Raw genomic sequence first — 26,310 nt, forward strand, 5'->3', positions numbered from 1 at the left:
GTTCACATTTACACTGATAACACCTACTACTAGCCGGGATGCTTCCTGTGATAATGTTGACAACTTTTCATAAAAATGAAAGATAAAATAGGATGAGACACAGCTCTAACCCTAAATATAAGGGAATAACAGTATACATCTTCTTTACTATCCTGTAATATGATAATATTGTTAGTATTAGCAGTTCTCCTCCTCTTATTTTATCTTCTTCTGTCTATTAGCCTATTTGAGGCAGCTGCATTATGGTTGATTGGTTAGTGGGATCAGCTGATGCTGCTCAACTCCACTTTTTCCCCTTCTTCCTCTCTAATGGTGCATTTACACAGACAAATTTATCTGACAGATCTTTGAAGCCAAAGCCAGGAACAGACTGTAAACTGGGAACAGGTCATAAAGAAAGACTGAGATTTCTCCTTTTCTCAAATCCATTCCTGGCTTTGGCTTCAAAAATCTGTCAGATAAATCTCTCTGTGTAAACGCACCCTTAGGGTATGTGCACACTCTAGAATAGGCAAGAAATTTCAAGTGGAATCTGCAGAACTTCTGCCCTTCCCATTGATTCAATAGGATTTCTCAAGCGCAATCCGCATTCCGCCCAAAGAATTGATTTGATGCGGATTGCGCTTGAGAAATCCTACTGAATCAATGGGACCGACAGAAATTCCTCGCCTTTTACGTAGTGTGCACACACCCCAAGAGTAGCTTCACACATACCGTATCGCTGCGTATTTATTGCTGCGTTTTTATCGCTGCGTGTTTGGGGCGATTTTTACATGCGAGTTTTGATTTTCACATGATTTTCATGTGCTTATCAGCTGCTGCATGTCCTAACACAGTGCTCTCTGTTGCCACCTCTGTCCATGTCAGGAACTGTCCAGAGCAGTAGCAGATCCCCATAGAAGACCTCTCCTGCTCTCTAAATTGGAAAGAATACCTCGCCCTGCAGAACATACAGCAGCTGATAAGTACTGGAAAACTTGAGGTTTTTTTTTTTTATAGAAGTAAATTACAAATCCTTGGCACTTTCTGGCACCAGTTGATTTGAAAGAAAACATTTTTGGTGAACTACCCCTTTAATGTTTTTATTGTCCCTTTAGTGTCCTTATGTTCAGTGTCCTATTCGGCCTATTGACACTTTTGTGCCTTATGTGATAGATGGCACCCAGCTGACACCAATTGCCACATTTGTACCTTGTGCAAAAGGCACAATGAATAACAATGCTCTTTCTAGTACTATATAATATTGCACTAATAGGAACTTCGTTTTTTGTATATAATAGAAACCTTTCCAGGAGCTTCTATTGTTCCCTGGTTTCACGTAATAGATATTCATTCTATATTGATCATTTATGTTGTTAAAACAATAGAGTGTGCACAAGATAATAAAAGGTAGGCCAGTACTGCTGCAGCTCGCTATGCCAACATAATTGAAACATGCTAAAATTGCCTCTATGCCAAGCTACTCAAATATCCACGATAAAGGACAGAGCAGCAGCAAGTCCATCCTATTACACCGCCACAGTGTGTAACGCGAGACCGGAAAACACACGGCTCTTGGTAAATGAATTCTCTTTTCTCCACATGAAGCAAGCGCAGGGAAGAACAGAAATCCATGTTTCTATCTACAGAAGTCAACATGCAACACAGTTTCAATATCCTAGTCAGGATATAGTATAGTAGTTTCACACTTAGGGTAAGGACCCTTAGTGTGAAGTGTAAACGAGCACCAACCTGCTAGATCGGCACTCATTTACTGAGCAATTACACTGGCTATCGGGCAGCAAGGGCTTTAAAGACATCGTTAGTGATGTCCATGCTGCCCTTGCCTTTAGTGTAAAATAATCAAGTATTTATTTCCCAGGTGTCCTCGGGCCTTCCCTGGTCTCTGCAGCTGCAGCTATGCCTTCTGTTCCGGCCTCTGCACTGACAGGCCGATCAGCCAATCACTGGCCGCAGTCCTGTCTCCAGCCAATCACTGATCGAGACAGGACCGTGGCCAGTGATTGGCTGGGAGGCTTGTCAGTACAGATACTGGACCAGAGCAGATAGTCGGTCGATTTGGCCAATTATCACTCTGTGTAATAGGGCCCTTAAGATGCTGATCGGTGGCTGGTGCCTTTTGAAGTTGAAATCTCCTAAAAAAATAACCATTTTCACGCTGATCGTTTTCCACCCAAAGAATTGACATGTCAACTCTTTGGCCGGATCCCATATAAGTCATTGGGGCTTTGAATTTCCACTTTTTTAATCTTCAATCTTTTCACCTATTTCCTTAAATTTCCTCTTTAATTTCTCACCTATTCCTCAGTGTGAACATGCCCTAAGGGCCAGTTCACACTGAGTAAACATGGCGTAATTCCACGGAGGACCTCTCCGCCACGGATTCCCGCTCAGTGTCCGGCTGTAAGTGAATGAGAGGGCGTGCGCTCGTCCTCTGCCGCCACTCTCCGCTCAAAGAAGTAACATGTTACTTGTTTGAGTAGAGAGGAGAGGGAGCGGACGGGCGTACGCACGGAGAGGTCCGCCACGTAATTATGGCAGGTGTCCCTCCCATGGGCTGGCTGGAATTCCACACTGATTTTAGCCCTGTGCATGTAGGTGGAGCCAATATTGGAGCTCAGTAGAAGTTGTTGCCAAACACTACAAGACAACATGGCTAACCACTGTGCTACCCACAAGGTAGCCATCAGCCTCTGCTCTCTTTTCCTCCATGTCACGCTGCCCTTCCTGCTCAAGCTTCTTCTGAGCTCCAGTATTATCGCTGCCTACATGCACAGGGCTAAAATCAATTCAGAGGGACACCAGCCCCACCGACCACACGACTCCACCTGTGATCACATTCAGTGCAAGGAACAGGAACCAGATATTCACAGGAAGTAAAGAAATCACAGGCAGAGAGGTCATGTGACGGAGCCTGAGAGCACAAGAAGAGCAAGAAATAAGTAATGAAAGTGTATATAGAACATACAACACCCACAGAAGGCAAAAACAATGCAAGTTTGTTGAAAAGTCCCAGACAACCCCTTTAACTCCAATCTGCTATGAGTGTCTCCCTCTCCCCCTGTTTTTATGTTTGTTATTATGTCTGTTCATCCCTTACTCCTAAAACCTCCTCCTTTTCAGACTTTTTGATCATCATTAGTGCTTCTCCGCCTCGCAATTGTGACACTTTACCATTAATGTGGCCAGACCATGTAATGGAAAGTGGCACAGTGCTGGAGCAATTCCAGCTGACTTCCACTGATGTAATGAAGTAGTTATGTTAAAGGACAACTCCCATGAAAAACTTTTTCCCAGTAATTGAAGCACATTACAAAGTTATATAACACTGTAATATACTTCAATCACCTGTCTGTCCTCCTTCCCTGTCTTTTCCCCCCTCCACCCCCCACCAGGAAGTGTAAGAAACTCCTTCATACCTAATTACTGTCGTCACCAGGCTGCTCTCTCAGCTCCTTCTAGTGACGATGAGTCATCAGCAGGAGGGCTGCTCTAGCTCCTGTCACACCAGCCTCCCCCTCCCCTGCCTGGTCAGGTGACTAGGCTTGCTCAGCTCCCATTGGCTGAGCAACTGTAAGCCATCTGTCATTCTGCAACTCAATAATGACTTGTGACTGACTCCCGGCACATAACCAGCTACAGGACCCCCTCCCCCATACTCCCTCCTGCTGCCGAGTGGACTCAGTGAGTGAGTGATGTCACTTGCTTATCTTTCTCCTCACTCCCGGCTGGTCAGCTACACAGACGTCTTATCTCTCCCCTGCTGCCCTTACCATCCTGCAGAATGTACACTACAGTGAGGTGACAGTATGTGTGTGCAGCTTCAGTGTGTGTATATAGCAGCCTGACTGAAGAGAGCCAGAGAGGGGGTCATGTGTAGTGTGTGATGGGAGTTGTAGTGAATTTAGGGGCAGGCACTTGCTGTGTCACAGCAGGGGGCTGGCTTGTCACAGCAAAGTGCATCATGGGAAGCTGAAACCAGGAAGCAAGGAAGAAATGAAGAACAAGACTAGAAATCAGAAGGTACACAGACAGTGGGAAATTCAAACAGTGACAGCTCAGGAGGGATGATAAGTATAAAAGCTAGGTTTCTGATTGGTTTTTGATTTTTTTCCTTAGCGCGGGAGTTGTCCTTTAATATGTTTTTAAGCTAATTTACAGAAAAGCTAAAAATAAAACACGTTCCAAAAATAAAAGACTGGCTTTCTCACAATATGACAATATACTATGGGCAGAACACTAATAAATGGCTAATGGAGAATAACTAAGGGCCCTATTCCACGGGACGATTATCGATCACATAATCGTTAACGATAAACGACCGCTATTGCGAACAACCTTAAATCGTTCACTCCTTTACACGGAACGATGATCGTTAATTATAATCGTTCTTGTGGTCGTCTTGACGTTGCTACTGCGAACGACCGAACAACGTCTTATTTTACGCGAATGATTTGCGAACGAGCAACGATTTCTTGTTCGTTGTTTAATTGTTCGTTGTTTAATTGTTAACTGCTATTCAACCAAAAAAATTATCGCTTAGTTCCAAACTAACAATTATCCAAACGATAATCGTCCCGTGGAATAGGGCCCTTATGCACAAGAAAGGCACAACCAAAACAATGAGGATTAGTTATGACTTCTAGCTTCTATAAGGACTAGGTAAAAAAATAAATATATATTTTAGTGTGTGTGTTAAACTCACATACTGTATTCTGGACAACTCTGTGGTCTTAACACATGAGATTCTTAGAGGATGGGGTGTGCAGTCATGGACTTGCAGCTTGCTGTAATTCCTCTACCACTGGTCAGACACATATTCTGGCTCATCGCCTGTATGAAATCCTATGGTTTCTTAAAAAGTAGTGATATCTCCTTACAAGTTCACTATATAGAAGTTTGGTGCTAAAATCCACAAGAACCTGAGCTCACAACCCCTTTAATAATGTGTAAAGAAGAATTTCTTCAATATCTAACTCTTTTCTCCCTCTATCATATCTATTCAATGACGTGAGCAGACATGTCACTGCCTCCTACATGCTCAATAAAATGTAACATTCCAGGATCAAAATGAATTCTGACATTCTGCTTTCTCCTTTACAAATCTGATCATGTGAAAAGGAACCAATGAGCAGAAGAACGTGCAGCTGCGCTCTGATACTACTAAGTCCCTGTGTTCAGATGTGAATGTGCCCACATAGACACATAGGTATGATCAGACAGGACTGACGCTGACCTGCAGTACATACAGGTGCTTAGACTGCTCTGCATCATATCTGCTTATGCTGTGTGCCAACAAATTTTCCAGTCAGCAAATTATTACACAAATATCTACCATGTCAGCCAGTTTCATCTGAATGGAAACTTTGGTATGGAGGGTCAGCGAATTACATTGGCTGAAATTCAAGGGAAAACCATCATCAGATTTCTGCTATAGATCTGTGGTTTTGTGTGAACATAACAATAGGGATGATACTCAGTGCTGGCCTGCTTATATACAGACACAAAAACTGTGTGAGCTTTTCTCTCCACCCCCATCCCCTCTCTTTTGAGGCTGTTGATGTAAACAAATAAACAAGTCCCTGGCAGGCTCTATCTGCAACTTCGTTACTTCTTTGTAATGCTGGGAGGGCTAATCTAAGGTCAAGTTGCTAATGAACTGTGATTAATTCTCTGGCATTACAAAGTTGCTACAGAGTTGCACATAGGGAGTTGTTTACATCAGCTGTCTCAGAAGGAAGGGGGGAGGAGGAGGAGACAGAGAGAAAAGCCCACACACAGATTTGTGTCTTCAGCAGAAAGCAGCAGCTCAGAACTGGCAGGCCGAACAGGTAACAACAAGTATGGAAGTTATTATTAGTATTCCAATGGGCAGCAACATATAAAAAAAGTTTTGTTTGAGTGGAATACCCCTTTGATCAATAATGCAGAATTTATTTAAAAAAGACACACACTGTGTGATAAATCTGCCCAAATCTACACAAAAATAACACTGAAAACTTACAAGTAAGGACCCTTTCACACATCTGCAATGAGCATGGACAGTATACTGCGACCTAGATCTTGGTGCTCTCAACAACATGATTCATTATGATGCCGGAAGCTCTGAGATCTGGTCCACAGTATACTGTCCGTGCACAGACTGTATATTGCAGATTGTGTTTATTGTGGCTGGGCTCCAGGACTGCTCAGAGCATGTGTAGATTTGCCTATAAGACTGGCTATAACTACAAGCTCCTGCACACATTTTCCACTTGGAACCAAAAGTCGCACATTTAAGCAATTGCACGTAAGACTACAACTTTGACTCAAAATCCTAAGGCTACATCATTACCGAATTCCTCCCTTAGGTTATTTTGCCATTACTGTAGGGATCATTTAACTCAAATTGAACATTGCTATAATCAATGATGATCCTACTTTACAGGCAGATGTTTGACTTTGTGCTGGCTATGGTCAGCTTTAGCATTACGACCACTCCTTCACTTAGATGTAAGTAGTCTGGGAGTAAATGAATGAACCATTTCAAATAATATGTCATGCCAAGCTGAGAGACAGGCACATGACATGACATACATAAACCCGCCTGTTATATTTACACGCCAACCTGTTGCAGAGTCCATCAACGTCATTGGAGAAGTGTGGTGTATGTTTCACCCCGGCAGATCAGAAAACACAGCCTGCGCCTCAATGTATCGGCTTACGGCAAATGTTACAAAAGGGAATGGAACAATAATTACACGATTCAGAATGTGTACCACAGATCCACATATGCTTACATGCAGACAGAAATAAGTTATAAAGAAATCTCATGCCACAAAAAAAATAAAATGAAATGACACTTGTCCTTGTGATGTCATTCCTACCATCTAGAATATCATCAATAGAGATCAAATGACTGGAAACTAAAAAGCAACGGGAGAGACATTAATAAATGATGTTTAATTACAAGAGAGGAAGAACAATGAGAACCACGTCTCATACTAAACCAGGTTAACATACTAATACAAAAAAAAAAGTCTATTGTCAGTATATGTAGTAGATATCGATAAAGCACCTGTGTCAGCACAATAGCCGTTCTTTTTTTTTTTTATAAATTTTTACTAAACTTTTGTTACAGAGATGTCTTGCATGTGAGGGTTATTTATGGTTAAAACAGCTTCAAATGATCATATATTATAGGTTCAGACCATGCCCAGTTAACTAAGGGCGCTCTTACACAGCGCAGTACTGCATCAAAAAAGCAATGATTTTATTTATACATTTAGGCCATGTTCACACATAGTATTTTGGTCAGTCCTTTTTTTTCAACCAAAACCAGGAGTAGAACTGGCAGAATTATAATGGAAAGATTTGCACAGTTTCTTTGTTTTCAATCCACTCCATAGTTTGGATAAAAAAAAGACTGACAAAAATACTATGTGTGATCATAGCCTTTCACAGTACGGCTGACAATTAATTTAAAGGGGAACTATCAGCCGTTTAGATTAATCTAATCTGTTGATAGCCCCCTATAGCACCAGGAATGCTGAGGAGGAAGGTTATGTGTGTTACCTTCCTCCTTGGCGCTGGTCCCACACTGTTAGTCGGGGTAAACTCCACTACGGAGCACCCTTAGGAGCACTGCTGCATCATCGGGCCCGCCCCTTCTAATAATAGTCAATTCAGGGGATAGGCCGGATGAGGCAGCAGTGCTCCTAAGGGTGCTCCGGAGCAGAGTTTATCCGACTAAGGTTACAAACCCACTTGCCGGATCTGCAGCGAGTCTCCTTGCTGCGTTTTTGCAGCGAGACTCGCTGCAGATCCTGGCCCTATACTTTCAATAGCAGAGAAACTCGCAGCAGGGATGTACATCCCTGCTGCGATTTTGTCTGCAGCCCGCCCCATTAACCCCCCGGCCGCCGGACATTATACATTACCGGGTCCCCGTTCCTGCTTGCTTCGGGGCTCCCGGTGTCTTCACGGCCCGCCCGGCCAATCAGTGCGCTGCGGCGGGGCAGCGCACTGATTGGCCGGGCGGAACGTGCCGGGAGCCGCCGAAGCAAGCAGGAGCGGGGACCTGGTAATGTATATCCTGCCCGCCCCCCTGCAGCCCCCATCGCCCCGCAGCCCCCGGCTGCACGATCGCCCCCGGACGCACGATTGCCTGCAGCCCCCCAGCCCCCGGCCGCACGATCGCCCGCAGCTCCGCAGCCCCCGGCTGCATGATCGCCCGCAGCCCCCTGCCCCGCCGCAGCGCACTGATTGGCCGGGCGGGCCGTGAAGACACCGGGAGCCCCGAAGCAAGCAGGAACGGGGACCCGGTAATGTATAATGTCCGGCGGCCGGGGGGTTAATGGGGCGGGCTGCAGACAAAATCGCAGCAGGGATGTACATCCCTGCTGCGAGTTTCTCTGCTATTGAAAGTATAGGGCCAGGATCTGCAGCGAGTCTCGCTGCAAAAACGCAGCAAGGAGACTCGCTGCAGATCCGGCAAGTGGGTTTGTAACCTAACAGTGCGCGACCGGCGCCAAGGAGGAAGGCAACACACATACCTTCCTCCTCAGTGTGCCCGGCGCTATAGGGGGCTATTAGTGGGTTAGATTTGTCTAACCTGCTAATTGTATTAAAGGGGAACTAAGTGTAGCTAATGACTAAACAAAAATCACCTGAGGGTGCTCTTACACAGTGCAGTTTCCAAAGAACAGATGCTTTTTCTACTCCCTCTCAGTTTTGTAACGTTTCGGGTGAATTGTGTTCGGTCAATAGGTGTAGCATGCATTAAACAAGCTTTTTGCTGTACTGTGTAACTGAAAACTCCATGCATTTTTTAAGCAGTACTGCACTGTATACGAGCAGCCTAAAAGGGTTTTTGCAGTAAGTGGGATATGTCAAAACCCTCTGTAAAAAAGTCAACAAACCCTGGTCTCATAGACTTAAGGGTCTCGCCTGTCTCCAGGTATCTATCATATTGCAGTATTTTACATCAGTGTTAGTGAGCCAAATGCAGGTGAGGGTCTAAAGCACAGAAGAGGTGCAAATCTTTCCAATACATATTTTCTATTTAGAGGGGTATTCCATTTCAAAATAACTTTTGATATGTTGCTGCCCATGATGAGGCTAACAATTCATTCCATACATCTATTCAGTCGCCTTCCCCCAGTTCTGAGTCCTGCTAAAGACACAAAAAAACTGTGTGTGAGCTTTTCTCTCCATCTCCCCCTCCTCCCCCATCCCTTCTGAGACAGCTGATGTAAACAAGTCCCTGACTGGGTTCATATGAAACATTGTAGCTTCTTTGTAATGCTGGGAGGGTTAATCACAGTGAGTTAATTAGCAACTTGACCTCAGAATAACCCTCCCAGCATTACAAAGAAGCTACAGTGTTGCAGATACAGCCTGCCAGGGACTTGTTTACCAATCAGATACCCAACAAGCTTTCCTAAACTCCCGCACAAATAGGCAGAGGTTTAGAACCCTATTTTATAAATAGTCCTATATTTTAATGGGTGAAGGGAGAGAGGGGTGAAATAAGCATCTTCCAGCCACTACCGGAATTGCTTAAAGTGTCCAAGTTACAAAAAAAATAATAAATTGATATGAGACAAATTAAAAGTTTAGGCATTCACATGCCCACTAATAATTAGATAGATCTGGGAGAAGAGCACATCTTAGCCCTTTACTCCCCAGATCATGACATCTCTGATAAAGGAGCAATAATAATCCTAATTTACTTACTGATAGATGAAATCCGGATTAGCTGACAAAATGTTATGTGTGTGGCTAGATCCATATACAGTGGAGACAGCCTGCACTAGCACTTCTCAGAGGATGGCCTTACACTGACATGACTGGGTCACTGCTAAGGTTACCACTTCATAGTAAACATTTCTTTACACTTCTCAGGGAGCTTCCATTGTATTTAGGGGTGCATTTACAAGTACTAATTCTTTTCAGGAGTCAAGAGAGACACATACAATAGAGGTTTTCCTCTGCGGCACAAGACAAATGTGCAACAAAATCATCCTGTAAATCCTTTAGTGTCGCTATAGTGGGTAAATTCCTGGACCGATCCACAGCAAAATACAATCATACCATCGTATCTGCAGATTTTTAGCAGCAGCTGCATGCAAAAGGGGCTTTGTATTGTATCTTGTATTGTACCAAGTTTCTAAACTGAAGATACGCCAAGTGGCTTAATAGGTATTTTTCCACCACACAGATGGCTAGGACATGTCATCAAGAGGTGGACGGCTGCGACCCCCAAAATCCTTAGAATGAAGTGGCTACAACCCCTTTTGGCCAAAAATACAACACAGCCCCATTCAAATAAATAGGACAGAGTAGATGTTTCTGCCCAGTGCCAAGTTACATTAGCAGAAAATGTGTAAAGGATATGCGTATCCCTTCCCTCTAGGGACTGGTGGGGGTCCCAGAGGTTGGAGACCTCATAGTCACGAACAGCTTCCTATAATACATAGATTTTTTTTTCCCTTGCATATGCATTTTTCCTTGTAACCCTTACTCTAGGGGGAGAATATATTAGGTCAAACAAACTGAAAAGTGAATGACAAGCTGAGACATTTACAAGCTGGTTCTCGCTGGAGTGTAAACTGCAGCCATACACTGTATTCCTAGAGGGTCATTATAGTCTTTCTGAATAGCTTTTCATGAATAAACCTTCTCTTTTGCCCCATTAGCAGTTTAGCGGTGTCCTCGGAGAACGGTTTCTTGGCTGAACTGGATTAACTCTTCCAGCTCACAATCCTCAGGCAGCTTTCCAACAGAGATCAAATACAAGCCAGATCAAATACTCCTATTCCAATACAGGTTTTATACATCAGGAAGTCTTCATCTGACACATTATAAAATTACACAAAATGCATAAAAAACTCCCATAGAAGGTTAGAGCTAGACAGGATACTGTACCTGTGTATTTTGATGCCATTAGCCATGGCCTCCCCTCCTCCGGGCTTCTTGTCATCTGACATATTGCCTTGTTTCTGGAAGTCAAGTTCCAAACTCTCTTCTGCTGAAGAATTTCCAACGGTCTCAAATCCACTCAAGGAATGATCAGAGTCTGAATCTACGGGAAGGACGGCGGTGTTAATGAACTATGCGGCAAGCTCCGGGCCTCGCTGCAACAACTTCTCACATTCACCCAGCACTGAAACCTGAGGAGGTTACTTTGTCTTCCTGACAGGCTTCATCCAGTAACAGATGCATCACACAACATGTTTTATACAGAGACAAAGCAGCAAACAAGGCGTAATAAACAATGCAGTCTGGTGGCATCCCTCAGTAAAAGATAGCAAGTGTAGCCGTAGGCTGGGATATTCTGCATCCTTCTGAAATACATGTATCTAGGTTCTCAAGGTCATGACTTCTCCGACAGTCCTCCTTAGGTCATCTCTGGTAATAACCTGTGGGGGACCTCTCACTGTGAAACTAAATGCTGTGCTTGGACGGTTCTGTACTGTATATGAATACAACTAACGTGGGATCAAGGAAGGCCATGGGAATTTTAGGCCAATCTAGTGTGGGATTTTATCATACATTCTTTACATGTTTATGTATCCAGTTTCTAAGGTTAGTAAAGAGACCTTGTGTACAGCAATGAAGCCAGACACTGCTGAACCCCATAAGGCTTAGTTAACCAATGGCTAACATGCCAACTGCTAACTACAAAACATATTTTTAAGAAAAATTTCATGATACAAGTGTATTGTTCCGTCTACACCTCACATTCTCATGTTTGGATTATAGAGGTCACTGGTACTTTAAAAGAAGTCTTCCTTCTATTGTACCCACTGCTAAGTGTTTCTGCAAAACAGCACAACACCCTTCAGCTGTAGCAGACCTTTCCCTTGAAGTGCAGATGTGTAATCTTAGGAATAATGACTTGGCTACTACAGTACGGTAGTCAGACAAATTTGTGACCTATATAAATAGCTACCAAAATATAACATGGTAAAAAAGTAGATTTCATTTACACACAAGGATAGAGAATCTTCAGAAAGAGCCAAAAATGAAATGCTAACATACTGACATATAGAATTATATTCATAATTATTATAAATGCACAGAATAGTAATACAATCACTGTCTATATTTCCAGGGAATTGCGTATCCAAAGAGGTCATTTTCCATAATGGGAAAACAGTACGCTTTCGTAAGCAGTTTTTTTCGGTGATGCTATTGACATTTCCATCATTGTGTTGTTATAGTAAACTTGATCTGAAAATGGAACCAAACTGTACAAGCCTGAGATCAGTGCTAAGGCCAGTGCAGGGTATCTGCAGGAAATACATATGTATATGTAACAAGTCAAGACTGTAAAGAATACCTGAGACGGCGTCATAGAATTCATCCTCGCTGAGAATGCTGTGGTGCGGAGGTGTTCCTTTAACAAGAGACTGCTCTAATTCGTGGTGCTCAGTAGCCAATGTCTGTAACGCCTCCGATAAGATCTTACTTTTCTCTTGCTCGTGTTCTAGTTTCAGATTTCTCACCTATTTTGGAGTAAGAACATTCCTGAGTTAGTTTATTACCTGCAAGGTAAATGAAGGTGACAAACGGAGAAAAAGAAAGGAAAGGGGAAAAAAAAAGTGAAGAAAGGCAATAGGATACATGAGAGAATGCAGACTGACTAGTACTATCCTGCTCCTTTATTGGGTCTGGCAGTGGTTCGGTAAAAGGAAACTTGCAGTATGTTAGAAACTGAAGGCTTCCAAATTCATACAGAGACATGCTTTGCCAAATTACGACTCAATTAAGTTGAGAAAAACCATGCCAAGCTCCAATAGACTCTAGATGCAGGTGTATATTCTTAGCTCTTTGCAGCACATAGAGCACATGGCAAACTGTCAGAGTTGTCACTACATCAACAGTGTATGCCCACAGCCTATTTACCCCCTTTTCAGATGGATTATGTGAATCTACATGCAAATCACCATCAAAACCATCATTTTCTCCAATGACTACTATGATCACTTGTGCATGTAAATACCACATCTTACAACAGACTCTGATGTGACATGGATTACTTTGTACTAGACTGAGAAATCTTCCATTAAGCAACCAGTGCCAATACAACTTCCATCAGTGTCCACTACAGTCTAGAGGCTTATTCCCATGCAGGTTACAAAGCATGAAGATGTGAGGTGAACTCACAGCTCCCCCGCCATCGTGTATCAATATGTTGCCGGGAGAGCTGTAAGTGTTTAAATCTTTGAGGGAATGTACTAATCCAGCCACACGGGTTTATCAGTACATTCCTGCAAAGATTTAAACACTTGCAGCTGTCCCGACATTGCATTGATACATGATACTGCGTTTACACAGAAAGATTTATCTGACAGATTTTGGAAGCCAAAGCCAGGAATGGATTTTACTTCACTGAAATGACAGCAGCCCCGGCCCCCTAACATTGCTCAGTCCCTGTCCGGCCCCATACAGAGTCGGACTTGCCCTGTACTGTAAGCAGGCACTCACAGGCTCGAGACCCCTCCCCCAGCCAAGATAAAAACCCCAGTCTGATCTTTACCTGTCTGCTGTATGGCTCTGTTGTCACTTGGCCTGGGAGAGGGGCCTTAGCCCTGTGCCGGCTTACAGTATAGGGGGAAGAGAGCAGTGGAAAGAGGAGTCCCGTTGTGTGAGTAGGGGGAGGGGGGTGCTTTCTCCTCCTGTCACTGTCAGGCCCGTGTCCCAGTGTAGGTGGAGGAGAAGGAGATGAGGTTACCCTGCTGCTGCTAAACTTTGTGCTGGGAAGTCTGTATGTGTGAGGCAGCTTTAGGGTTAATCTTCACAAGAGGTGCTTCCCTGTGGTGGAGGACCTGTGACCTGTGCACGGCCTGTGTGCCTCCTCCTACCTCTTCAACCTCCCTGGGCAGCCTCCAGGACCTTCTGTCTCCCTCCATGTCTACCCCTGGCTTTTGAGTAAGAAAACTTGTGCTCACTGTCTGTCTGTATTAATATCTCTATCACCTCTTTTATTTTATCTATCTATCTATCTATCTATCTCCTATCTATCTATCTATCTATCGCCCCCAGTGTACATATATATCCACACGTGTTACTATTTACCACCCCCTCCACTAATATACTACAATATGCATCCACATGTGCTGCAATATATACTCTGTACACTACACTGCCCTATACCACACTATACTGTTAAATAGTGTGGAGTGGCAAGCTGCCATGCTGTGCAGACTAGTTAGTAGTGAAGCGCACAGCTTGTCTGGATTCAGCCCTCAGCCTCTCTGTGCTGGAACTTGTAGTACAACAATTTCAGCTTAAATATTATGCCTGGTATAAAGTAAGAGTCTTATGAGGTTCTGCAGCAGCTGAGGTGTGTTATGAGGTCCAGCATAACATCATAATACACATTGAAAAAATAGTAAGTTTACTGATAGCTGCGGTATTCACATGGGAATAGTTGATAAACAATTGATTCTAGGATTGGGGGGGGGGGGGGCGCCATTTAAATTTTCGCCTCAGGCAGCACAAAAGCTAGAATCGGCCCTGCCCCCGCCTCCGATCAAAGCGGCGGGGGTGGCAATCGGATCGTACGATCGGGCCAATTATCGCTCCGTGTAAACTTAGCATTAATCTCTGCTAGTAAATGAGCAACAGATGCCCTTTAAGTGAATCTGTGAGCTGCAATTCATATTACCAACTGATAGGTCAAGTCATATGATACTTTTCATATATCTATCTGTGCTTCCAGGACGCAGAAAATTCTTTTATTCTCCAACTCTCCAATGTCAAAGAGGTTTTTCCAAGCCCCTGAAAGTTACCTTATTAAAAAGTCACCCCTGCCCCATCCCTATTACTGGTGTAAGGCCAATCTGCTGGTCCCAAGCAGGGTCAGGTATAGGAAAGGAAGCAAGACAACTCTTCAGCTTGCAGCTTTCAAAGGTTTGGGAAAGACGCTCTGACACTTTGCCCAGGAGAATAAAAGCATTGTGTACATTATGGAAGCACAGACAGACAAATGAAAGGTACCATGTATCTCATTTTTGCCCAAACAGTTATCTAAAGGCCATATGACACCAAGCGATTATATGGCCGATAATGGCTTGGTGTAATAGCTAGTGTTAAAAGGCAACAATCAGCTGACTTGCATGATGTCAGCCAATCTATGTTTTTCAACATGTTCAAAAAAAATGACAACAATAACGAGAGTCTAGACGGACCGCCACTATCTCCTATGGGCTCCCTGAATTATCTAAAGATCGTCTGGGCAGCCCCTCCCGCAGCTGCCCCCGCTCTTACCTGATCACTGTTAGCATGTGTAATAGTATCAGCTGTGAGTGGAGAACAAGGAGCAAGTGAGCGCTGATCTTACAGTTTGGCGCTCTCTTGCTCCTTCTGATCAGTCCAGGTAATAGAGCCTTTGGAATAGAATGCGGACTGCAGCAAATAAGAGTCACCTTAAAACGACTCTGTACCCACAATCTGACCCCTCCCCTCCCCCCCCCCCAACCCCTTGTACCTTTCAGATAGCTGCTTTTAATCCAAGATCTGTCCTGTGGTCCGTTCGGCAGGTGATGCAGTTGTCGTCCTAAAAAAATGCTTTTAAACTTGAAGCCCCGTGCCAAACGGGAGTATCTGTGCCCTAACTTTGCACAACCTCTCTGTCCCTCCTCCCCACCCTCCTCATCATTAGGAATGCTTTAGGCAGATTGCCTCCTATTCCCCACCTGTGGCAGCCCGGAACATGGGCTGGATCATTAAAGGGGTTGTCCGGGATTTTTCAATAAAATAGCATTGCATTGACCTCTGTGGGTGTTGCATATTCTACATACCCTTCTATTTTTTATTTAGAGCGCTTACTGTGTTATCAGGCTCAGTCACATGACCACTCTGCCTGTGTTTTCTTTCCCTCCTGTGAAATTCTGTTCCCTTCTGTTTCCTGTTCCTGCCAGTGAGGGATCAGTGAGTCATCAGGTGGGCGGGGTTATGCATATATTCTTTAGCCACACCCCTAACATCTAACTGACATCTGAGGCCAGAAGACACTGCAGCAGTGAGGACAACATGACAGACTACAATCACTGTACAGCACTGCAGCATAGGTTGGAGCTATAAACAGTAAATAAAGGAACTACGAGGGGGTGATTTATCAAAACTTGTGCAGAGGAACAGGGAAGCAGTTGCCCATAGCAACCAGTCAGATTCTAGGTTTAATTTTCCAAGGCCTTTTTAAAAATGAAAGAAGCAATCTGATTGGTCGCTATGGGTAACTGCTCCCCTGCACAAGCTTTGCTAAACCTTCCCCAATATGGTTACTATTGTAATGTAAAGATGTACAGTGTTAGGGCAGTGCTGCTGCTATGTGTGTAATAGGGAGAGGAGAGAGGAGACTTCATGGCAGTCACCATTATATCTATGTCTTGCTGAGGTAACAGAATCCTGCCTCTTTGAGACCCCGCCCACCAGTAGGATGGCTACTGTAGTGTATATGTAATCCAGGACTACAACTCCTATCATGTACATGTGGGCTGGGGTTTGTAGTCATATAACAGATAAAAGAGTAAAAACTATTTTATTTGATAAAATAACTAAATTGGCAGACACTGAGCCACCATGCTGCTCAAAAGATACTTGTAGTAATACAGACATTTCCTGCCTATAGGTAGAGTGGGTGGAGCTAGATTCAGAGAGGAGTGGGCGGAGCTAGAGGCTTGCAGAGCTGTGATGTCACTGCTGACCCCTGTGACTTGGAAGTTCTTTATGTAAACAAACACAAATCCAAAAAGCAGAAACAGAGGAGGCCCAGGGACACGGAGGAGAAAAAAGATTAGAGGAAACCACTCAGGGAAAGGGACAGATTACATATTATTCACATTTCCAATAAGAAAAAAATGTTGGACAACCTCTTTAAGGATCTGTGCAATATTCAGCATGGAAAAAATGTTTCAGTGGCATTCCTAATGATGAAGAGGGTGGGGAGGAGGGACGGAGAGACGGAGGGGTGGTGCAAAGTTGGGGCACAGATACTCGCGTTTGGTAACAGGCTTCAAGTTTAAAAATATATTTTTTTAGGACAATAACTGCATCACCTGCCGAACAGACCGCAGGACAGATCTTGGATTAAAAGCAGCTATCCGAAGTTACAAGTGGTTTGGGGGGGGGGGGGGGGGGGGTCAGATTGTGGGTACAGAGTCGCTTTAAGTTGTACTTAAATGCTTCTATAAAGCCTTACATCATAATTTTTTTTTAGACACGGTGCTGACTGTCTCAGACTCTAAAGGCTTGATTTCCCTTATATATAGAAAGCTCTTGGATTCATATATATCCACCAGACCTCTAATGATAAAGGAGCAGTGGGAGATGGATGTGGGTCCCATAACTGACGACCAATGGTCCACTGTTTTAGCTATGACGCCTAAATTGGCGATTTCTGAGGCGCACAGACTCTCCCAGTTGTTCCTTATCCATAGAGTATACAGAATCCATGTGTTTCTTTTTAAAATAGAAGTTCGTGCTGATTCAAATTGCCCCCGGTGTGGTATGGGAGATGCCCATATAGCCCATCTTATGTGGAATTGGAAGGTTACTGGCGGAAGGTTGTGGCTCTAATAAGGCGAGTGTTCAGGGTGGCGATACCCTCGGAACCGTTGAAATGTGTTTTGGGACTAATAAGTGAGGATGATGAACCCTCAGGGAGAGGGATACGGTGTTGGGGTGGGGGTGAAAAACTGACACTTATTCGTAAAAAAAAAACTTTTTTTCCAATAAAAAAAGATCTGATTAAAAAAAAAATAAAGCCTTACATCAGGCTGTGCAGTTGAACATAGCCAAAGGATCCACAGACCTGTAGTAGACTATACTGCAAATATCCTTTCTTTGTAAAGGCCCTATTTACATGGCCGATGTTTAAGAGCAAGTGAGCACCACTGCCTGACCTCCACCTATGAATCACATCAGCTCACTCCAAACAGCACCTATTACTAACCGTCTTAAAGTGCCTGTACCACCAGGCCCAGGCAAAAGCACTGGAGGCGGGCCGACCCACCCTTAGTGGGAAGAAACCCCAGCCCCTCCATGACGTGACTCCATTAGAATCAATGGAAGCCTATCATAGGGGGGCTAAGGTTTCCTCCCACTAAGGGTGGGTCGGCCCGCCTCCAGTGCTTCAGCCTGGGCCTGGTGGTACAGTCACTTTAAGAAAACCGTCACATAGATGCAGATGCTGTACAACTAGACCAATGCAAAGAAAATATTAGATGTCTATCCATGCGACACATTTCTGCTTTACGCCGGGAAGGCATCAATATTCAGGCTGTCTGCAAAGTACATTCACAGCACAGCTCTAAATGGTTAATTCTCCACTCAAGGCCTATACCACATATCTGTTCTCCAAATTATGCTAGTCAGCTTAAATATGGATACAAGGGCACATACTAAAAGGGAGCAACTCCTGAGTTTGTGCATTTAGTGACTGACCTTGTACATATTGATGCCTGCACAGCGAGATGGTAGGAGGTAATGGTGCACTGTGACGCCAGCTATATGTAAGCGCAGTGTAATGCAGCTACAGCATGTGGATATGGACCTTTCTAGCTGAATCTGCTAAATTTATTCCTATCAGAAACAATAGGAAAGGCAGGTTGTCACTACTGCGGATGGGCAGCCGGCTGTCACACAACTCCTGCCAATGGCTTGATATTATTTTTGCAATCTGTTTCCTTTCTCATTGAACTAGCCCAGTCCTCACAATCTCACACTCCATCTACTTTTTAATCCAAGCGGCAGACAACTAGATCCATATGGACTGGATTAATACTATTAACCAGAAGCTGACGATCTAATGGCATGTTCTGGCTCTATCGGATATTCCATCAGCTAGCACTGTATGTGGAGTGCAGAGACGTGGGTTTTGCACTGGTTGTACATATGCACATTTTCCGTAAGTATTTTCACATTCTCAACATACATTAAAAATAACTGTGTGCACATATCTATAGCAAGAGCTTGCTCAGCTATGCTGAACTTGCAATTCTGCCCTGAGCTAAGAACATGGCTTTACTACTGGTGCAGAACGGTGGCTTCAAACTGCGGAGCAACTCTGGTGCTATGACGTTAGACCAATGAGCCTAGTGGGAAGGAGAATATAAGGAAAAGAAGTCATCTATATAATTTCTGTATATTTATCCATTATGTAATCTCCTAGAAACACTGGGGGGTTTATACAGAACAAGTTCAGTGGCAGACACCAATATTCCACTCTACACAGTAAAATGACACAAGTGACATAGCACAGCAGTCTCTGAGACCTGCATACACCCAGGGTTCACCCTGCTATAAAGGTCTCTATAAGCAGCTTTTTGGGGTGGTGTGTTTGCTCAAGGCTTGACACTGGGGGTAGAGAAGAGGGGTGACAAAGGTTGGAACCTGCCCCCTGCAAATCTACAGTCCCTAAGAAGACATATGGAAAGGAAAGACACCTTTTCAAAAAGGCAAATGCAGAAGTCCAGTAAGACGACGTACAATGTACATCACAATATATAATACATACAATATGTTACAAAAAGGAAACAGATTGCCATTCATCGTGTATGAGGCCTGATGAGACAACCGCACATCAGCTCTGCAATGCTCCGACTGCAAAACACAGCATAACTATAGAGTATAGATAGTGGAAGTGTTTTTCGGCAAATGCATGAGCGTTGACAACATATAGTTAATCTCTATTAAGGAACACCCCCCTACCCCACCCCCAGGTCTATTGATGCCACACATTGTATATCGCTGTCCTACACAATCCCTAAGATAAGAGGACTAGGTTAGAAAATCCATTTGTTGAAAAGAGGAGTGGAGGCATCCTAAAATTGAATTTTATGTTGTGGTGCAGTCGCTTTTTGTTCATTTCGTTTTTTTTATCCTTATCTTCCAAAAGTCATGACTTTTTTTTGACAGCACAAATGTTATTTCATTTATATTTTATTGGTACCACAATATACACTGAGAAATTAAAATAAATAAATAAATGAATGAAGGAAGACTCTGAGAATTATGTTTATGTTTGATTATGTTTACTATGGTATACTCTCTAACCATACCATTAAAGGGGTTGTCCGGCGATAAAAAATTATTCACAGAATAACACACATTACAAAGTTATACAACTTTGTAATGTATGTTATGTCTGTGAATGGCCCCCTTCCCCGTGTTTCCCCCCACCCACGCTAGACCCGGAAGTGTGGTGCATTATACTCACCGCATCTCGTGTCGTCCACGGTCTCCGATCCTCAGCAGGGACGTCTTCTTCGGGAGGCCGGCGGATCTTCCCGAGTGCCGGCCACCCTCTGCAGCGTCATCCGAAGCTCAGCCGCGATTGGCTGAGCATAACTGTGCTCAGCCAATCGCGGCTGAGCAGCTGATGACGTGGCCGCGTCATCAGCCGCGATTGGCTGAGCACAGTTATGCTCAGCCAATCGCGGCTGAGCTTCGGATGACGCTGCAGAGGGCGGCTGGCACTCGGGAAGATCCGCCGGCCTCCCGAAGAAGACGTCACTGCTGAGGATCGGAGACCGTGGTCGGCACGTGACAGGTAATGTATAGCGCACCACACTTCCGGGTACACGGGTGGGGGTGGTGGGACACGGGGAAGGGGGCCATTCACAGACATAACATACATTACAAAGTTGTATAACTTTGTAATGTGTGTTATTCTGTGAATAATTTTTTATCGCCGGACAACCCCTTTAAAGGGGTACTCCGGCGGGGGGGGGGGGGGGGGGGGGCATTTTTTTTCCTGGGACCGGGGAAGAGGTGGCTGAGGGAAACAATGTCCACTCACCTCCCCGATTCCAGCGGCGGGTCCCGCATCGCGGAGCTACGATACGTCTCAGGTCCAGTCAGTGACAGAGGCGGGATCTCAGCGGACTTGAAACGGATTCCGCCTCCGTCACTGACTGGCTGAGCGGACTTGAGTAGTCACGCCTCGGACCCGCCGCTGGAACCGGGGAGGTGAGTGGACGTTGTTTCCCTCAGCCACCTCTATATATATATATATATATATATATATATATATATATATATATATATATATATATAGATATATATATATAGATATAGATATATATATATATATATATAGATATATTTACATTTGGCCATTGACGAAGCCTTAAAGTTATAAGAACGCTTTTCTTGCATGGCTAAACAGTCAGAGGCGCGCAGCAGCGCACCTCATCCCTGCCCTGCTTTCCCTGATTGATGTATAGGGTTCTATGCTGGTCAATCCTGCAGAGTAAGGCGGGAGTGGGTGTGCTGCTGCTACCGCTCTGCACCGCCTCTCTGACTATTAAAGCTTACAAGAAGAGTGTTCTTATAACTTTGAGAGACATTCTTCATATTACACAATGGTTTTCTATCTTGCTATGACCTAACTGCTGGGGTCTGCCACTCAATACCTCATAGAAATCTGACAGATCCCCTCTAAGATAGCTGCTGAGTTTTAAAGGAATATCCACATGAATGCCTACAGTTTCCCAGCAGAACATTGCCCAGATCATCACACTGTCTCCACCAGTAAGCCCTCTTCCTATAATGCACTATAATGCATCCTGGTGCCCTTTTTGCCCCAGACATACAAATACAAGGTTCATCAGACCAAGCTTCCTTCTCCATTTGCTTCATTGACCAGTATTGCCTCTCACATGACTTTTGTAGGTGTTTTCATCAGTAGTCAGTGGTAAGGCACTCCAACTGGACTGTAACTACACTGTCCAATATACAAACTGTAATGCACTGTGTGTTCCGACACCTATCACAGCCAGCATCCTATGGCATTGGATCAGACCAGCTAGACTTCACTCTAGTGCATCAATGGGTCTGGGGCAAAATTATTATTGTTCACAGAGACTGTCCCACCAGCAGGTGTGCCATTCATTTATGTGTATGGTGCTTTTCCATACAGGTGCAGTATGGATGGGATACATCTCTAGTCATCCACAGACTTTGAAGGATTTATGCTAAGTATCTTGTCCATAGAGCTCAGCTAGCTGGATTAGCAGAATGTAATTAAACAATCTGCCCCCTCAATCCCCCATCACTGGCTGACATCATCAACTTGAAGCTACACTTTAGTTAATAATTGTATTCTATCCATTACAATTATACATATATACCTAAAGATAACTAAATTACTAAAAGGATATACTATTTTTATAAGAAGCATCCGTCACAATGACATAAAATTCTTAGGCCAACCGCTACAAACTACCCTATAAACAGCCAAGTGGCAAAGTGGCATGGTTAAAGTAACCGGGAGAGGAGAATACTCTGCTCTAGACAGTGATGGAGTCCCACATCATTGATGCTTCAACGCTGTTTGGTTCCCTTACACACGTAAGACTGTGAACACATATGTGCCAAAGGCTCTATGTAAAACATCTGCTGGAGATTCCATCATATTTGATAGAGAAAAAAATAAATATCACAGCATGCACCACTAGTTTTTGGCAACACAACAAAAGTCAATGGGGTCTTGCGTGTGCTGCTGATGTCCACTGTACAACAGATCCACCACACACTGAACGTAGTTGTGGTTGCTTGTCCAAGCACACCAAAATCCTCAGGTTCACAGGGTTTGGTTATAGGAAAGAAGGCAATGTACTGCTGGTCTTTTTGCTTACTGTGCTTGGGAGTCCTGTTAAGGGTGCGTTCACATCTACAGGATCCGCAGCAGATTTGATGCTGTGTTCAGTTATTTAAATGAAATCTGCTGCGAATCCGGTAAATGTTAACGTACTGTACCCTAAAGGGGTATTTCAGTGACTACAAAAGTATTCCCTATCCATGAGATAAGGCATAAGTGTCTGAATTTGGGGGGTTTGGGACCTCTATAATCTTGAGATTGGGAGCTGGCCTCCCCAGGTTGAATACTGAATAAAGTGATACTTCAGTGAGCCGCATTCATTCTTTATAGAGCTAATGGAAACAGCATCGCTGGAAAAAAACTGTGATAAAATAAAAATTTATGCAATGGCATTTTTGGGGCTCAAAAATGGTGCGGCCAGATGTTGGCTGAAGATCAACAGAGAAATATAAAACGTAATACCTGCATGGCTTTTAATAAAGCCATTATTCCTCCCACAGACTTCTAGAGGGGGGGGGGATGTAAAAAAAAAGAAGAGACAAAGGCCATGTCTATATGGATATTGGCATTTTTGCCCAAATCTTGGAATCACATGATGAAAGAAATCACAAAACTCCAGGATTAAAAAAAAACTCTTATACTATCTTAACCTTAAATAATAATAAAAAAAAAAAAAACTAGAAAATCGACCAGAAAACGGCAAACTGATGCCAATTTTTAGGGCATTTTTTGTAGGGGATTTTTTTTTTTTTTTACAGCCCAAAAATTGCTATTACTATTACACCAAGCAATTTTTCGACGACTAACGATTAATGATAAACGATCTTAAACGACCGATAAGGCAAACGACCCAAAATCGTTCGCCCAATTACACGGAACGTTGATTGTTACTTATGTTCGTTCTTGCGGCCGTGTAGTCGTCGCTATTGCGTACGTTTCAGCTGTGAATTCTTATTCCACCGAACGATGTGCGAACGATCAAACGATAAAAATAGGTCTGGATCCTATTAAACGATCAATGATTTCTCGTTGGTCGTTTAATCGTTGCCTGCTATTACATGAATTGATCGTTCAAATCCGAACGATTTAACGATTTTTCGAACGATAATCGTTCCGTGTAATACCACCCTATGATGGTGCGGCCCCAAGGTTAATTCATCCTCTGCCAGTAAGAAAGGACCAATGAGCATCACCCATGTACATATATAGCATTACATAATAGGTGGACATAAGATATTAGAGTCAGTATTCCCCTGGCAGGCTCTCAAAGGCCAGCGTTAATTTGCCAGCTACAAGAAATGCCTTGGGTTCCATTCAGGAATTACTACTGCATACTTGAATAGTCCCACACATGGCCTCCACCCACCGGTAATGGAAACTGCTTGACAATAAATGTCTCACTATACCGAGGCAAGTAAACCGCACAACACTGTCAGATAAACAACCTAACATAAAAGCAGAATTGTATTGATATTTATGGGACAAACCCGCTAGAGCCATAATAAGCAATCTAACACCTAGTGCCAGCAGCCTCCATGTAGCAAAGTACGAAGAAAATGTTATGTTCCAAGAAATAGGTGGTTAGTAACAAATTTCCCTCGAGTATTCTAAGTAATCTGCACAAATAGATAGAAAACATGTGGAAATGAAGTGCTGAATGATGAAAAATTTTGTTCATTCACTGGGGTAACAATGGCAAGGCTTTATTCATACACTATTTGTGGTGAGGTTCGGGCCTTGATATTTTTTTTAATGATAAAACAGGAAATTGTTTAATTCCCATAGTAAAGCCAATGTAAATTATTACAAAGTAGACATTTGCTGTCTTATATCAATGTAAGGGAGAAAACAATGTGGAACACTAAATGGATATTGACTATAGTGCATAAAACAGAATGTCCTTAATAACGTTGTGATGGTTCATTATAAGCAATATAACTAAATATAGGAAACTGTGCGCCTGAATATTTTATACCAGATACAGTCTCATCAATGTAGCAGAGGTTGTTATATCCCAGAGGACTAAAAGAAAACCTACCAATCTCACCTATACCACTGCATGAAGACGACAATCTCAGCTCTACACCTATACATAAGCATTTCATTGTGGAAACTACCTAAGCCTCTTATATATTTCTCCCACTGTGCTATGAAAAGCCCCTCCACCCATATTCACAGGTTTGTGCATCAGCGAGAAGACAGATCACCTTCTTGTAAATCACACTTCTTGGGGGAAGCTTCTGTTAACTCTTGCATATTCCTAATCTTCCCTGGGTTTTTCACCCTTTTGTGTTCATACGTGTAATGATAAATTATAAACAATTGTATTCATTAGTGCCTCCTGAAAAACGCTTAGCCTGGCAAGGTCAGAAGTGCATATTTAGCACGTGCGACAGCATACCGTGGGTGTCCTCACCGGGCTAATCCAGGGAGATCATCCCTAAAAGCCTCTACGCTGGCACACACAGGGCTAGAAGCATGGCTGCATACACTTACCAGGAGTAAACGATTTATAAAAAATATCATGTTCTACATCAGATGATAAACTACATGCACATCAAAACAAACAGTATCTTTATTACAATGCTTTTCCTGGTCTGAGTTTTATTATATATCCCAAAAGCACTAGAAGAACATTATCATCATAAGTATTCAAGTAATCACTATCTATCTATCTAATGTATAATATATATATATATTACACACACACATATATACAGCCACACTGTACCTGCATACAACATTACACTAGCTCTTATTACATCCATAGATACCGTGATGCACTTTACCTCTCAGTAGGATCCTTCACTTTTCCCCTCCTGTATAGAATCCTATGCATGAGTGTTGGCTGGTAATTTCATTCCCCGATTCTCATCTCAGCAAATAAAAAAAAAACAATCCTGTGCACAGAGCCCAAGCAGCTGCATGGGAAGGCAGCACAATGTTCTTTCCTGCCAGCAAATCTTCCATGTAAGCAAATCTGCTATTGGTCACACGGCACAACTTCCATTGGCTCCTTCTGTCCCCTGTAATTGGCCATTGTGTTTATTCCCTCAGTAAACTCCCCGGCTAACACGGCTCTTTACTCTGGTGTACTGGCGTAAGCTACATTACATGCTTCGCTATGAGGCAAGACAAATGTTTAACACTTGCTTAACCATCAAGCTGAAATGTTATGAGCTTAATTGAGGCTTCTTTGCAGAAACTGAGAATTTACAGAGAACACTGCAAAATGACTATACGTTATAAAGTCCTGTAAACTATGCCACAGTATAATGTAATAATGTATTAGGAGTCTGCAGATAAGACATTTAGTGGTTTCAGTATCTATGTAATGGAAAAAAGCATGAATTTAAAAGCACAGGATACACCGAGATGAGCTCTGCTACATAGGTTCTCTCTTCAAACTGCTTCTTCCCAGTGGCAAGTCACTCCTCTTGTGCCAGAAGAACATGACTATGAGGGCACTGTGTGAGCAGCCACAAGAGCAGAGTACAGCGTTAGGAAACCACATGCCAAGTGATGCAAATGAAGGAAACACAAAAAGGAAGCAACGTTATGTATATACTCTTTTCTGCTGAGCAACACAATTTATACCAGCCTACTCGTATACGATAAATGTCCCCCTTTATGTCTAAATCCATCTTAAATGGGTTATGCCACAATTAAAAGCTATCCCTTATTCATAAACTAGGGGAGAAGTAGCTGATCAGTGG

At 43.3% G+C, this 26,310-nt stretch overlaps 1 protein-coding gene across 3 annotated transcripts in view; it reads right to left on the reverse strand.

Moving 5' to 3' along the window:
* The window catches only part of OSBPL1A (oxysterol binding protein like 1A), a 100,296-nt gene that overhangs the window by 25,358 nt on the left and 48,628 nt on the right, over positions 1–26,310 (reverse strand). For all 3 annotated transcript variants that reach the window (XM_069957691.1, XM_069957692.1, XM_069957693.1), the window contains 2 exons: positions 12,326–12,491; positions 10,909–11,065 (listed from right to left, as the gene is read on the reverse strand). In XM_069957691.1, the coding sequence (XP_069813792.1) occupies positions 10,909–11,065; positions 12,326–12,491 (323 nt within the window). The remainder of the gene's footprint in view (positions 1–10,908; positions 11,066–12,325; positions 12,492–26,310) is intronic.

Source organism: Dendropsophus ebraccatus, chromosome 2 (genome assembly GCF_027789765.1).
Source record: "Dendropsophus ebraccatus isolate aDenEbr1 chromosome 2, aDenEbr1.pat, whole genome shotgun sequence".
In the NCBI taxonomy this organism is placed as follows: Eukaryota; Metazoa; Chordata; class Amphibia; order Anura; family Hylidae; genus Dendropsophus; species Dendropsophus ebraccatus.